This window comes from Procambarus clarkii, chromosome 6, assembly GCF_040958095.1.
Source record: "Procambarus clarkii isolate CNS0578487 chromosome 6, FALCON_Pclarkii_2.0, whole genome shotgun sequence".
Classification (NCBI taxonomy): Eukaryota; Metazoa; Arthropoda; class Malacostraca; order Decapoda; family Cambaridae; genus Procambarus; species Procambarus clarkii.
In genome coordinates, this window is record NC_091155.1 from 29527294 (window position 1) to 29542023 (window position 14730).

General features: G+C 34.3%; 1 protein-coding gene across 3 annotated transcripts in view; it reads right to left on the reverse strand.

The window, feature by feature from the left end:
• Positions 1-513: 513 nt before the first annotated feature.
• Positions 514-14730, reverse strand: part of LOC123753975 (uncharacterized) — a 37791-nt gene continuing 23574 nt past the window's right edge. For all 3 annotated transcript variants that reach the window (XM_045736025.2, XM_045736024.2, XM_045736023.2), the window contains one exon: positions 514-13698. In XM_045736025.2, the coding sequence (XP_045591981.1) occupies positions 11717-13698 (1982 nt within the window). In that variant the 3' untranslated portion in view covers positions 514-11716. The remainder of the gene's footprint in view (positions 13699-14730) is intronic.

Below are 14730 nucleotides of genomic sequence, written 5' to 3' on the forward strand. Positions count from 1 at the left end.
TCAAGCCTGCGGATATATAGGAGCCAGCCAGCCACTACCAAGCAGAATTCTCTTCAGTGCTCATACCTGCTGCATTTGCTCTCACACTACCCTGTGTGGTGGTAGATTTATGCAGTCTTGTACATAGTATTCCAACACCATTTATTTTGATCTTTAACATTAACTTGTTTGTTTGCTTTTCATTTTTGCACATTGTATTCAGCCATGTCTTAGAAAAACTATTTTTATTTTCTGCAAATTGTTAAAGTAATTTGTTGTCATAGTAAAGTATTTAATTTTTTGTTATTCTTTGTACTTTATCCTACAGCTACCACACCGTTTAGAGATCCACATAGCAGTTTTATTTTTTTTTTTACTTTTTTATGTTAGTTATTGTCATTCCATCCGCCCGAATAGCTACTGTTCTGTTCGTCATTTTTCTGTAACACTGTTCAATACTTAATATAACTATATTAAGCAGGACACATAACAGTGAGGAATTTCATCACCATGGATAACCAAATGAAACAAAACTAACAATAATTTTTATTACTTGATAAGACTTACTCTCTCATCACATCACTTCACAATATTTACAAGTTACACAGGATTTCTTTTGAATAAGATCATAATCAACATTAACACAGCAATGATTTATTTTACACTTATATATATTACCACTAATAAAATGTACTTCAGTAAAAATTTGCACTTGTACACAAGCCATCATAAAAAGTTAAGACATGGGAGAAAATTTAATTGACTATGGTAAAGACTATTCTGGTTAACTCTCTGACTTTCTTCATAATGCAACTCCTAATGTAAGGTTTATGCAGCTTTTTAATTATAAAAAAAGAGAAAACCCATCTATACGCAGAAAATCTTCTAAAGGAAGATTTTGAAGCATAACAAAAAATATATCCATTTAATTTGGATAAGAATAAACCTCAATCAAGGTTTCGTAGTTGTGGCTTTACAGAAGTGGTTTAGTCCATTTTCTTTATTTGTACTTCTAAAGAGAAACTTCTCCAAGGAAATGTAACACACGAAGACTAGAACATGCACAACATACAGCCAATATTGTCCACTCATATTCATTTTGTATGCATTATTTTATTGTATTAAAAAATAAATACAAGATGCTCTGGTCTTACCATGATAATGCACACAATCCCCTTTTATTTATAAGGTAGTTTCTTAAAAATCTGTGCATTAACATTGTAAGACATTGAGCACCACCACCATACAAGTACTATTAAAAAATATAAAAAATACTATCTTCAAATAAACAATGGGATAAGATAAAATTATGGGTTACATATATTGACTGTAATTATTAAGTGTTGTTGCAATGGTATTCTAGTATCAAACACCTCATGCACAATACTCTCTCACACACGCACGCACACACACACACACTTGGCATGGTAATGGACACAGCAACACCATACAAAAACACGGGACCTCAGGTTGAACAGAATTAAAACTAATGTACCTTTGTTATTTTTACATGAAACTGCCAGACTCCTAATTCAGAAATATCCACTAGCATACTGCAACCAGCACATGATTTAGTGGCGGTAAAAGCCTCAAATACAGGAACTTCTTATTAATGACTCTAGTCATCTCAATGGCACTAATTATCATATATTAGCATATGTGTATTCTGATGTGAAGATAATATTCCTTCACAAAATTACAATTCATAACTTATGATTATCATACCCTTCAGTAGATCAGAGAGCTCCTCTAAGGATTCTCTCTCTCTCTGCTGCATTACAATTGTTAACAAATTTAGACAGAAAAAGACAAGCAAGAATCAGCATTAGTTGAAAAGATTAATGAAGGTCACTCAAATTATAGAACATAATAAATATTTAAAAAAATGAACAATGTAATAGTTATAATGTTTTTTTATGAATGAAAAATTAGTAATACTCATCTTTAGAAACAGTGACAGTTCAGATACATATGAACATATTTTTTCTTTAGAACTGCACTACCATGTCCAGAACACTATTCCTATTTCTCACTTATATCTACAGTACTGTATCTTCTATTCACTGCTCTAATGCAAAAAATATATTAAATCAAATGATTTTAGCAGTTACAAAAAAAAAAAAAAAAAAAAAATACACTACCACCAACAGATGTCCGTGTCCAGTTGTATTAAAGGTAAAATTTAATAATAATCATGATTAACCATACGAATTATTATATCTTTCAAGTTTACTTTTTGTTTACTGAGTACCAAGCATGTAAATATAAATTAAGTCACAGTACACCCAGGCAGTGGTCCTGGGAGTGTGAAAAAATATTTCAAGATTTCTGGGACATACGATTAAGATTATTATACAATGATTTTTAAAGAATGTCATATTTTCACTTCTAGTGTCATCTAAAGAATAAAGGAACACTGCAGTGGGTCTAATGGTCCATACAATACAGATCTTGTATACATCCAATTATTTTCACTTGAGATCTGTTGAACCTGTTTCTGAATATGTGTAAGATATTCACTTCAATGAAACTACTTGGCAGAATGTTCCACTCATTTGTAATTGTTGCCAAACCTGTGCATAACCATACCTTCTAGATACAGAATAAAATTCAATGTCATATGTTCTGTACTGATTTGTTTAATTCCCATTATTTACCTATTTAACCCATTTGTACAGTTTGCTCATAACATTCCTCACTCAGTAGGGAAGCTCCATAATGCTGGGGATGAAATATAACACAGTATGGTGACCAGAGCAACACAGCATAACCTAAATTAAGTTTCACAGGAGCACGATAAAGATGAAGGACAATGTTAAGCATGTTGCTTTGTAGTCAATTTGGTATATTAGGAACAATAGGATTTCTTTGATTGTAACTGGAATAAAGGATTTAAAATATAAATCATTCCATCCATTTGTTTTTCAGCATCTGCTTGTTATAAAATTTTACACACAATGCAGGAAAATCAATGGATTAATATATGTAGTCAGAAATAGTAAGTCTTGACATTTCTGTACTACTATGCTAACACTACTGTTGGATAGTCTATTAATTGATGCTTTTTATCTCATGTGAATTGTACACCTGAACTCATGAGATATACTACTATACTCTATATCAATTAAGCATAGGATGGTAGTACAGTACATACAAATGTTTTACAAGAGCAAGTTCAGCAAAAAATGTTGGCATATAAACTTACAATTTCACACTGAATATGGCTGGTCAACGGGAAAAAATGATGGACATTAGAAGGGTCTCTCAAATAACAAGCAAATTGCTCCATATTGAGCCGTTTGGTGTAATGGATTAAAAAAATCCAGGGTACTTGCTTGATGTATTAGATTAGCTCTTATTGCCTCCAATTTCCTTCAAGATGGTAGTGGAAGGGTTAGAAGCATAAGTTGATATTTTCAGAAAATAGGAGTTGGAATGGATGAAGGATTGTTTTATTGTTAATGGGCACTCATAACATCCACATTGAGCAATTGGATTTCTTATTTAATTTAAATTACCAGTTTATAATAGATTTAGTAGATATACAAAAATCACAATAAAAAATAAAAGAAGTTAACGAGATACACCTCGACTAAGAAAGGTATTCCCAGGCCAACATGTCTTGGGATACAAAGAGGGTGATATGATGAGTACAGAAGATGCAATGATGAGAGTATACAATGAACTATTGGTGTAATGTATCCAGGTTGGTTTAATGTACACAAGCTGGTCAACGTGAACGTATGCATTACATAAAAGACAAAAATTGTCGTACTGGGAAAAGGAAGCAGCTCAGGAAAGTGACGTACTGTCCAATTTTCTGTTTTGGGGCCTTTGATTAGGAAAGGACACTTTAATTTGACCATTTTCTTGACATTGGGAAACCTTAGGAAAACGGGCTGGACTGGTATACTGAGCATGGAGCAGTGGTGGTAATGGAGGTGAAGCTGGAGATGATGGTGGAGGTAATGGAGAAGATGGTGGAAGTGATGAAAATGGTGGTGGTGGAAGTGATGAAGATGATGGTTGAGGAAGTAGAGGAGTTGTTGGAGGTCAAGGTTATGCAAATATGTAAAGGTAGCGGTGAAGGGGAGTAGAAGGGAGCAAAGTGTAGATGAAGTGTAGAAGAGAAAGATGGGACTGCTCTGTCTCACCACTTGTCTAAAAAGATATTTTCTTATTCTGTCCACAATGTGGCCAGAAGACTGATAATATATGATGTATTGCTTATTATATAACATTAAGAAAAACCTATGTATTGGTTTAAAACCATTCTGTAATTAGGATTCTGAGTGATATCAAATGTTAGAATAATTGAGCTCACTCCAGTTCTTAATACTCTACAGGTAAGAAAATTACATATTAAAAGTACAGTACTGCATTGCACTGTATTAGGATTTTGACAGTTTTCAAACTATACAGCATAGTCCAGAGAGTGAGTTTAGAATTTGAATTAAATATCTTTAACCATTCTTGCAAAAATATTCTCCAAGTATCGCAGAAACATCAATAAATAATTTTTTTTAATTCTGCAAAAGCAGAATGTAAAAGTAAACATTATTCACTCTAATTTGTGGGACTAGTCTTAAAGACCTTAAGGTGTTTATCCCTCACTCCATCAGTATTTCTGGTATATAAGTACAGTACTACATGGCCATTTTCTGTGATATATTTCAGACTCACAGTCCAGCCAATAAAAATACAAAAAGTGCTTTGTAATTTATAATCTTCATATTCTCTATCTCTAGGTGAATTTCTGGAGAGAGTTTCAAGAGTTCTTCTACTTCACGAGCCCGGCCTGGGGCAGGCCCGACGTGCCTTTTACTTTACTGCCGATACAGAAAATTAGGGAGACCATGTAAAAGAATCCACAATGAGATGTTTTGATCGAAGCCCACCAAGAATTATTCCAAGGTCAGCATATTTCAAACACACGAATAGTGGTAATTGCCTAAATGTAGTTACAGGATAAGAGCTACGTTAGTGGTGTCCCTTCTTTCCAACACACTGTCATATAATGCTTTGAAATTACTGACGGTTTTGGCCACAACCATCTACTACTCTGTTTGCTAAAGTGAATTTTCTTATATTCCTTCGGCAGCATTGTTTAGTTAGTTTAAATCCATGACCTCTTGTTCTTGGAAGTTCCAGGTCTCAGGACTTCTTCCCTATCAATTTTATAGATTCCCGTTACTATTTTGTACTTAGTGATCAGATCGCCTCTTTTTCTTCTATCTTCTAGTTTTGGCATATTTAATGCCTCTAACCTCTCCTCATAGACATTTCTCCAGTTCGATTCATTGCCTCTGATTACAGCCCTCATTTTTCTGTCAGTTAGAATTTTTTTTATCCATGTTAGAAGCCTACCTGTCACTCCAATATGCTCCAATTCCCAGAATGACCTCTTATATGTAACTCTGTCAAAAGCCTTATTTAGGTCCAGATAGATGAAATCAACCCAACCATTTTCCTGTAAATCTCTGTGGCTCGGTCACAAACTGAATCAGTTCGTTATACAGGATCTTCCAGATCAAAAACCATACTGTCTGTTATTATATAGTTTTTCTCCAGGTGTTCTACTCATTTATTTTTAATTATTTTTCCAATATTTTGACTATTACACATGTCAATGATACAGGTCTATAATTGAGGGGGTCTTCCTTGCTGCCCCTTTTGTAGATTGAAACTATGTTAGCTAGTGTTAGCTAACCCTCCCAAATCTGAACCACCACATAATGGATTCTCTCTAAATAATGAAGCAAATCCACCCACAGGATTATTCATTATAGAATTCAGATTTCTAATAATAAAAATAAAAAATCTGGATCCTGTCATGGGACAGAGTGAAATTCAGATCATTGGTTAATCACCAAGTAATCATATTATTTTTCATATTTTTGCTAATCTTGCTTTCATATTTGTAAAAATTTGTTCATAATAATGCATATATGTTTTAAAAAAATGTTTTATTGATCTTATACCCTAATATAAATTGTACAGTGTCTGTGACATAGTTTTCCGAAGCATCCAAACCTACTGTGAGGGCACACATGCAGACGTTGAGTTTTCCTTGTAAGTATGGTGTAAACTCTCGTTACTCAAGTATTTTCCCTGCCACTTCCTCTGATATATATTATCATTTGCAAATACATTTTATCATTTACAGAGTAGTACGAGTACATTAGACAAGGATAAGTGGACCCTTCTTACTATAAGGTTGAGTTATTTAAAAAATGATCATGACTGGGGAGGTAAGGTGCTGGCAGCAAAATATGGTATTGGTACTTGTGGTGTTTCTGACTTTAAAAAACAAGGGAAAAGCTGATCATACAAGTCATTTCAACATAATTTGTAGGTTGTGTGTGGTCCATTTTTTCAAATTCCACATTCCATATCATGGCACTTATTCACATTTAATTCCATTTGCTACATGGTGCTCCAAGCATTTATTTTATCTAGATCAATGTGAATGTGTAATTACCTAGGTGTAGTCACAGGATGAGAGCTACGCTCGTGGTGTCCCGTCCTCCCGGTACTCTTTATCATATAATGCTTTGAAACTACTAATGGCTTTGGCTTCCACCACCTTCTCACTTAACTCTTTCCAAACGTCTACTACTCTGTTTGCAAAAGAAAACTTCATAATATTTTTCAGCACCTTTGTTTCCATAGCTTGAATCTGCATCCTACTGTGTGTAATATACTGTACATAGTGTGCCTGGGGTATTGATATTGTGAGAAATTGCTAAATTTTTATGTGGCATTATGGTGGGAGTGTAGGGTGTTTGATCTGTTTAGTCAGAATTGGAAATGCATGCAAATAACCTATTTGGAAAAACAAATAGGTTATGGAAGATCATTATAACCCCAATTCACATTTCAACCTCTGTACTTCAGCAGGAACTAGATACTGTGTCCTTCCCCCTAACTCATGTCTATCAAATTGACATGAATATTAAGTGAACATACTTGTGTATGCATGTGTATGTCTACAGTTTTTAGCATGCAGTCATCCAAGTAGAGCATCCCTCATAATTGTTGACAATTCAATACTAAAATTGCCTATATTTGTTTCATTACTACAGTACAGTACATATAGTGTACAGTGAAAATAACCAAATTTAAAAAACAAATTATAATAAAAAATCTCTAACTTGTGTTACTATCAATCATGCATTTTGTGTTTTATTACTTAACTTACTTTATTGAATTTTCTTTAATGTTTTCACCTATACATTTTGAGACTAGTTACCCAACTGGCATTCTTTTTGTATACCACATAACCTTAAACATTGGTATTATAATATTGATAATTTTGGCACACAATATTACATTATACTTAGGAATAGTACTAAAACATACATTAAATGGAAACTTGTATATAAACTTCACTTACGAGCCACCTTGCAGTTTCCTAATGTGTACAAAATTACATATTGGGATGGTCCAGTGGACTAAGACACTAAGTTCTGGTACCTTGTGAAGAGGATTCATATTAAACCTCACAACAACATTTGCTTTACAAATACCTGTATTTCAATTAATATTCGAGTAAAAATAATAAATATAGAGAATACTCATCTATTTTGTTAAAATACATATTACATATTGCAATTTATAATGATCAGAAAAATAAATTCAATTTGCTAAAGTAAGGCCTACAAAAATGTACAATATAGTAGGCACCAGGTAATTCACTATATCCACAATTCATGAACCACCACCTTTATAGTTAAACAATTTCTATCTTAATACAGTATTCTAATTCATTCATCTCACCTTGAAATGTAGGGTTTGTTCAAGTAGGTGGGTGGCCTGTTGATGTATGGCCAGTCAGTTAAGAGCTCTCGGTGCATGTAGCTGTCTTGCTCACCACTCAGTATAATACTTCACCATTTGCATGCATGTTGCATACATCCCTGCAATTTGGAGGCCTATCCAAATATCTATACTTTCACACAGATGATTATGAATCACTACTGTCACTAGATGAGGAAGAGGAAAAAAAGAAAAATTGACCAGCTAAACTTTGCTAAAGTAGTCGTACTAGATGGGTTATACTGAAAGAACAAGGAGACCATACAAAATGTAGGAAGCTATGCTAAAGCTCTGACTTCAGGACAGTGAGGAATCCCAAACATGAAGAGCAGATCAAGTCTGGATAAAATATCAAACAAACCAAGTTCCCCTCTCAGGGAAGTCTGCCGAAGACTGAAGAAGTCAATTTAAAACTACCGAGAACCTGCACAATCTAAAAAATTATGCAGTCAGCTATCCTAAGTTTTGTAGTCAGTGCTTTTGTTTTTACGGGAAGGTCAGGTAAAAAATTCAACTTATAAATTTTGCTTTTCTCAATAAATTCCTAGAAACAAATGCAGTTTTAAGTTAGGAAAATCACAGTTGACCCCAAGGAGTTAACCCTGTGAATGTGGTGTCTATTGCATTAGCAAACCTAAAATTACTATAATTAAAAATAGCAATTTTTAATTTTATTAAGTAGTAATTTTAATTTGATTAAAAATAAAATAAACATTTTAAATTGCCAAGTTTCATTGTCGTACTTTATTTTAAAAATAAACTAAGAAAAATGTGCCTTTACTTTAAAAGTTATTATTGTATATCTACCGTATTAGTATAAAATTATAAAGCATAATAAAGTACGTACAGTAAATCTCTCAACATAAATTGGTTAATGATACTATAACATACACAGCATAGAGTTTGCATTGTATGACAATATTGCATCAACTTAAATTTAATTTTTTACGGGCCAACAATTTTCTAGCCATCCATCGCCAAATAACATTTAACAACTGTATGCACGATGACCGTGATAAAAGCAATGACCTTCACTTGATAAAAGCTCGATGAACAAGGTGCATGTAATGACCTCCACTTGTTAAAAGCAACACAAACATACCCAGAGTTTAATAGCAAGTCTCAAAGATCTTCAAACATTTGAACATAAAATACACAAAATTGACAACTTATAAACTTCTTTAATCGAGAACGTCAACATGACTGAACAAGGAAAAGGGCCATAATTAACTTGGTAGCATGAATTCAAACCCCATTCTTCTGAAAACATAAAAAAATACTATTCATTATTATTCTTAAAGAATTCCTAATGGTTAAGAGTTAAACAGGGTCTTAATTGCATTTCATGAATCCTGCTTAACAAAAATATTCAATATTGTACCGAGATTCCTTTCAAACATTCTTCCTGACTTCATGATATAGTCTACTACAGTACTAAAGAAACAGAACATAATCAAGTGCATTACTTCATAATTTTAAATTATTGAATGGTCCACAATATTCCCAATCTTCACACTTGAGTCTGGAATACCTGAAATATCATCCTGATCATGCTTTTGTAATCAGTGGGTTATTTCAATCAGTGTAATCATTTCATGTTATTTACCAACACTGAGGTAGCAACACAAAATCGGGTATATGACAAACATGTTTTAAAAAATTAAATTTTTCAATGGTTCTTTGGAACAGTGTAATCAGAATTCCAAGTCATGCACTGTGAACTTGTAGAAGTGGCACTCTTGTAAGGAACGGTGTTTTCTTGTGCATGAAAACAAAAATAACAGATAACAGGTAAAAATTTAACATGCAAATATATAAAACATTGCTAGGACAGGTTAAAACCAGTTGATGAATAATTTGGAATTTTGAAGCAAGAGCTATTCAAGGTCTGTAAGAATCAACTTCAACCATAACAAAAATTATAAATATTTTAAAGATTCAAGTACAATAAATATTAAAATTACGAAAGGTATAATGATATTTAATGGTGAAGATAATCACTTATAGGCACCTGGTTTTGTACCTATCATAAACCCAGTTTTAAATGCAACAAATCTTGATTAAAATTAATATAAAACTGAAAACAAAATTGCAAATGTACTATGAGCGAACTCTGAACACTTGCTCCAAATTTTTGTGGTTGAGCAGTGCGCCCTCGATGTTCACTCTTAATTATTTGTGTGATTGAATAGTGAACCCTCAGTTTGTCCTCGAATTGTGTTGATTGAGGTGTGAACACACTCAAGTTTGTGTATGTTGTGAAAAAGACAGACAGTACAGTCAAGATAATCTTCATAATTCAAAAGCAAGAGCAATCAACTTTCATTTGCTGGTATAATCCAACCATCCATACCAGACTGTATATATTATTTCTAAAGCAACATGGGTGGCAGTCATCAAATATATTTTAACTAAAAATAAATTTCATCTTGACTGATGATAAATAATGTGTAATATCTCCACTTAAAAGTTAAATGTGTCAGTCTAAAGAAAAGTGAACATACATTCAAATGCATAAATATGAAAGCACATGCTCAACAAATACATAAACGTATTATACATTATAAGCAAATACAATTACAGAGGTATGTGCTGATTTGCATAAAACAAACATATGCTACACACAAGTACATTTAACCATAGGTGGCATCCACCCTAAGTTTATAGTATGAAGATAAAAAGAAGAAAAAAAAATATTTTGGATTAAGAATCTTTGGTAATATGCAAATGGCTATTTCCAATAAAGAGCACCAGAAAGTTGAAGCTAATTCATGAATTTGCTTCTAAATATATTGCAATTCTTACAATTAAGCCCCTAGTCACACAAATAATGGAAAGTCCTCTTCATTCAGCATTAATGTTCTTAAGCAGAGCCTCAGGTTAAACGTGCAGGTGAAAAAATATAGTCTTCTCAATGTGGTCAGCAAAGTGTCGATCATTCATCACTTCTATTCAAATTTATTACATTTATGAAAAATTTAATGTGATGAAACAAAACTGCTTAGGCTCACATTATGTATATATACTGTACAAATGTATATGTGTATGCATACCTGTACTGTATGCGTATATGCAATTTCAGTGTGTATATGTATGTGTGTTTACATATGGATGCACGTGCACACACGTGCATATACTGTATACAGTATATATAATCAATGAACTCTATAAGACTAGAATAAACTATGCTTGAGATAATTACGTCACAATTGTCAACTTTATTCAAAACAGAATAAACTTTTTGCCAAACTGTGATTTACCTAGAGGAATAAAAAAATGGTTTGATTCATGATACAAATTCAGGCAAATTACATTTGTGAAAATTTCCTAATTTATTTTTTCTTCCACTCCCTCTGGGAACTTCCTTTCCAGATGATCTGGACACACAGTGTTACTGAAGGGGTAGCCATATATAGGATACCACTAATGGGGTAGCCATATACATATACAGCTACCCCATCACCTGATGGGGTAGCCACATATAGAATAACCCTGCTGGGGAAGCCATACATAAAATACCCATGATTAGGTAGCCCCATGTAGGGTCTCCCAGATGGGGTAGCCACATGTAGGAACTCCTTGATGGAGTAGCTATATGAAGGCCTTTCCTGATGGGTTGATCACATGCAGGCATCCCCAGATGGGCTGGCATCATGTAGACTCTCCCAAGCATTCATGATATTACTCTTGCTGAATTCCAAAAGGATATGTTGACTAGCATCTAAGTAATAACATGTACAGTTTTTTTTATCATATTCTGACTAATGGGTATAGCGAGTTTTAATGCCCTTGAGCAGCACTGTCAAGCATCAGTATCATCACTCTTGCATGTTAAGTCTGTAACACTTACAATTAATGCCAATAAACACTGGCTAAAAAAAGATAAACATGAAAGAAGACCATAAATGCCAAATATTTTCTAAGGCCACAGGTCTGACATTTTACATTTGTCTGGGTGCATTCTTTTCATATGGTTTTGTAAAAGAAATTTCCTTGTGAATGCTGTTGGACATATCTTACACTGAAATGGCTTTTCACCAGTATGAAGAATTACGTGTCGTTTCAAATCAGTTGACCAACCAAATCTTCTGTTACAATAGCAACACACATACCTTCTGGCTTCATACTTGACAATATCAACTCCTTGGATGCTCTTTCCTTTTGATTTAACAGGTACCTTTTTTATAGTGACTTTATCATCTGAAACAACAGTTGTATTGGAAATATACTGACCAGCTTGGTTAGAACTATTTGAAATATCCAAATTTTCATCTTCCATTGTCACAGCACACAAACTAAGAGGGTCCATCATATCTTCATCACCTTCTTTCTCGTCATCAATTACCATTCCTTCATCATCAGATTCCACAAGAGTTTTTGAAAATAAATGTTCACACTGTGTTCTGTCCTTCTCGCTTAGAAATGGCATTGGTACTTCAATTCCATTAACTCTGCTAGAGGGTTCGGCTATGCTAAATTTCACTGTATTATCATTGCTTCTTGGATCTTTGGGTTGTAGAAGATATAATTTAACAACTTGAGAAGGTGCAGCAGACTGTTTTGGCACACCTGCCACCTGGGGACTAGGAATTGGTGCTGCTGTCTTCAGCAAAGATACCTTTTTACTCAAATCAACTTGAGGTACAATGGTTAGAATATCAGGATTTTTTGTACCCTCCTTTTTTGAATTAATTAGATTGCTCCCATCCATCTGTGGTAGAATAGTGAGATTATTTGTCAAGTGACTAGCAATAGGCCGGATAGTAGTGGTATTTGTAGTGCTAGTGCCAGTGTCTAAAGTGCTGGGCAATGAAGATACAATGCGTAAAGCTAGGTTAGAATTTATCATCACCAAACCATCCTTCTCCATTACACTATCAACTGGAGTAGATGTTTTTCCTGGTAGCGGAGATGAAGTCATCAAACTTATTGAAGAAGAATTTATTTTGGATGTTCTCGAGCTTAAGTTTTGTCCCACTGCAGTTATGTTATCCATGGGTATCAAAGCAATGTGACTAGGAGCAGAACAAGAGGCTTTCGTACTTGTGACAACTGGCCGAACTTGGATTGCTGATGCTGCAGATGAAACTAATGGCTGGATTTGGACTGCTGATTGTGATGACGATACTAGTGGCTGAATATGGACTGCTGAATGAGAGGATGATACCAATGGCTGGATCTGAAGGGTTGACTGTGATGATGACACTAAAGGCTGAATTTGAACTGAGGAATGAGATGATACTGCTGGATGAATCTGAACTTGCTGTGAAGAACTATCAGTTCTGATTGTGATTTTTGGAACCTGATGTTGTGGTTTTACTGACACCACATCAACAGATCTACTGTTCTGTGGTTGTATAGTTATCTGTGGTGTAGGAGAACTGGAAAGTCTTCGTACAGGATGTGAATTGACTTGAGTGGAATGGGTTGTAGTTTGCCCATCAGTAGTTGTGATTTTTGGCAAGATGTTGACAAATTTATCTTTCTTAAAAATAAAAGTTGGAGGATGAGGAGTCTTGGGCTTTAATCTTGGGATTGGTACTTTGAGGATAACATCTCCATTAGTACCCATATAATCTTCTGTTCTTATTACCTGTGCTGTCACTGTCATATCCTGTTTACTCAGTGAATCCATCTTGACGGTTGAATCTGAAAATGATGTTGAAAACATCGTTTCTGTAAAGCCTGCTCCTTTTTCTAAATTTTTATCATTATCTGGAGACTGTGATATAAATAATGATACAGTGGGTTTATCCCATGGAACAATTAAATCTTGCAGGAGAATGGGAGGCAAACAGTTTTCTCGTGATCGTGCTCCGTGGGTACCAAAATGCCATAGCAGTGACCGTACAGTGCAGAACTGCATGGGGCATTCAGGACACTTCAGAGGAGTTTTGATAGCTGAAAAATATTAACACAGTCAAGACAAACTTTCCAGAAAAAAAACAATAATTACATATATGTACAGTCTGTATAATATGTCGTGCATGCACCCAGATTTAAACAGTTCCTCATAATACTTCTATCTCACATTCCCACCTTTATAAAGGGTTACCAATCCCTTTATACACAGACTCCCATTAACTACACTTAAAATATTAACTTTTATCTTGTTTTCCAACTTAACTCTTCTGTGTGCCTACATAATCTTAGCATTCCAACTTTCATTATGCATCACTTTTCCCTTGCAACTGTTTTCAAGAGAGGCTAGTAACTCCTTATGTACAGTATACAAGGTGTGTCTTTCTGTTTGCAACAAACCTCAACATCCATACTGGCTTATGGCATTGATTTCTTACTACTGGCCTGCTTTTCTGCAATACTACTTAGACCTATAATTTTCTGCCAATGATATAACAGTCTTGTAATATAAAAATTTGTATGTTACTCTTTGTATGCACTAAAGAATGCAACAAAGTAGCTGTCACAACTGCAAGAAAAATGACAGGTTGGATAACAAGACTCTTTCAAATAAGAGATGTCATATGAATGATGGTGCTTTTCAAGACACTAATGCTCTCTAGGGTAGAATATTGTTGCACACTAAAGAGCCCCATTCAAAGCTGGAAAATTGCTGACCAGAAGTGCATGCAAAGATTTTTTTATGGTTAGAATCCACTCAATAAAACATCTAAATTATTGGGACTGCTTAACATTTTTAAATCTGTATTCCCTAGAGTGCAGGCAGGAGAGATACACAATAATTTACACTTAGACTAGAACTGGTTTCAATTCTGCACACAGAAAAAACCTATGAGACCAGGAGGCATGGCAGGATGTGCAAAATAGTCCCACAGAAAAGCAAAGGCACAATAGGCAAGCCGAGAGCGAGCTCGAAGAACATCAAAGGCCGATGACTTTTCAATACTCATCCTCTACTCATATGGGACATAACTGGCCAACCTCTTGCTGTTTTCAGAAGAGAACTTGACA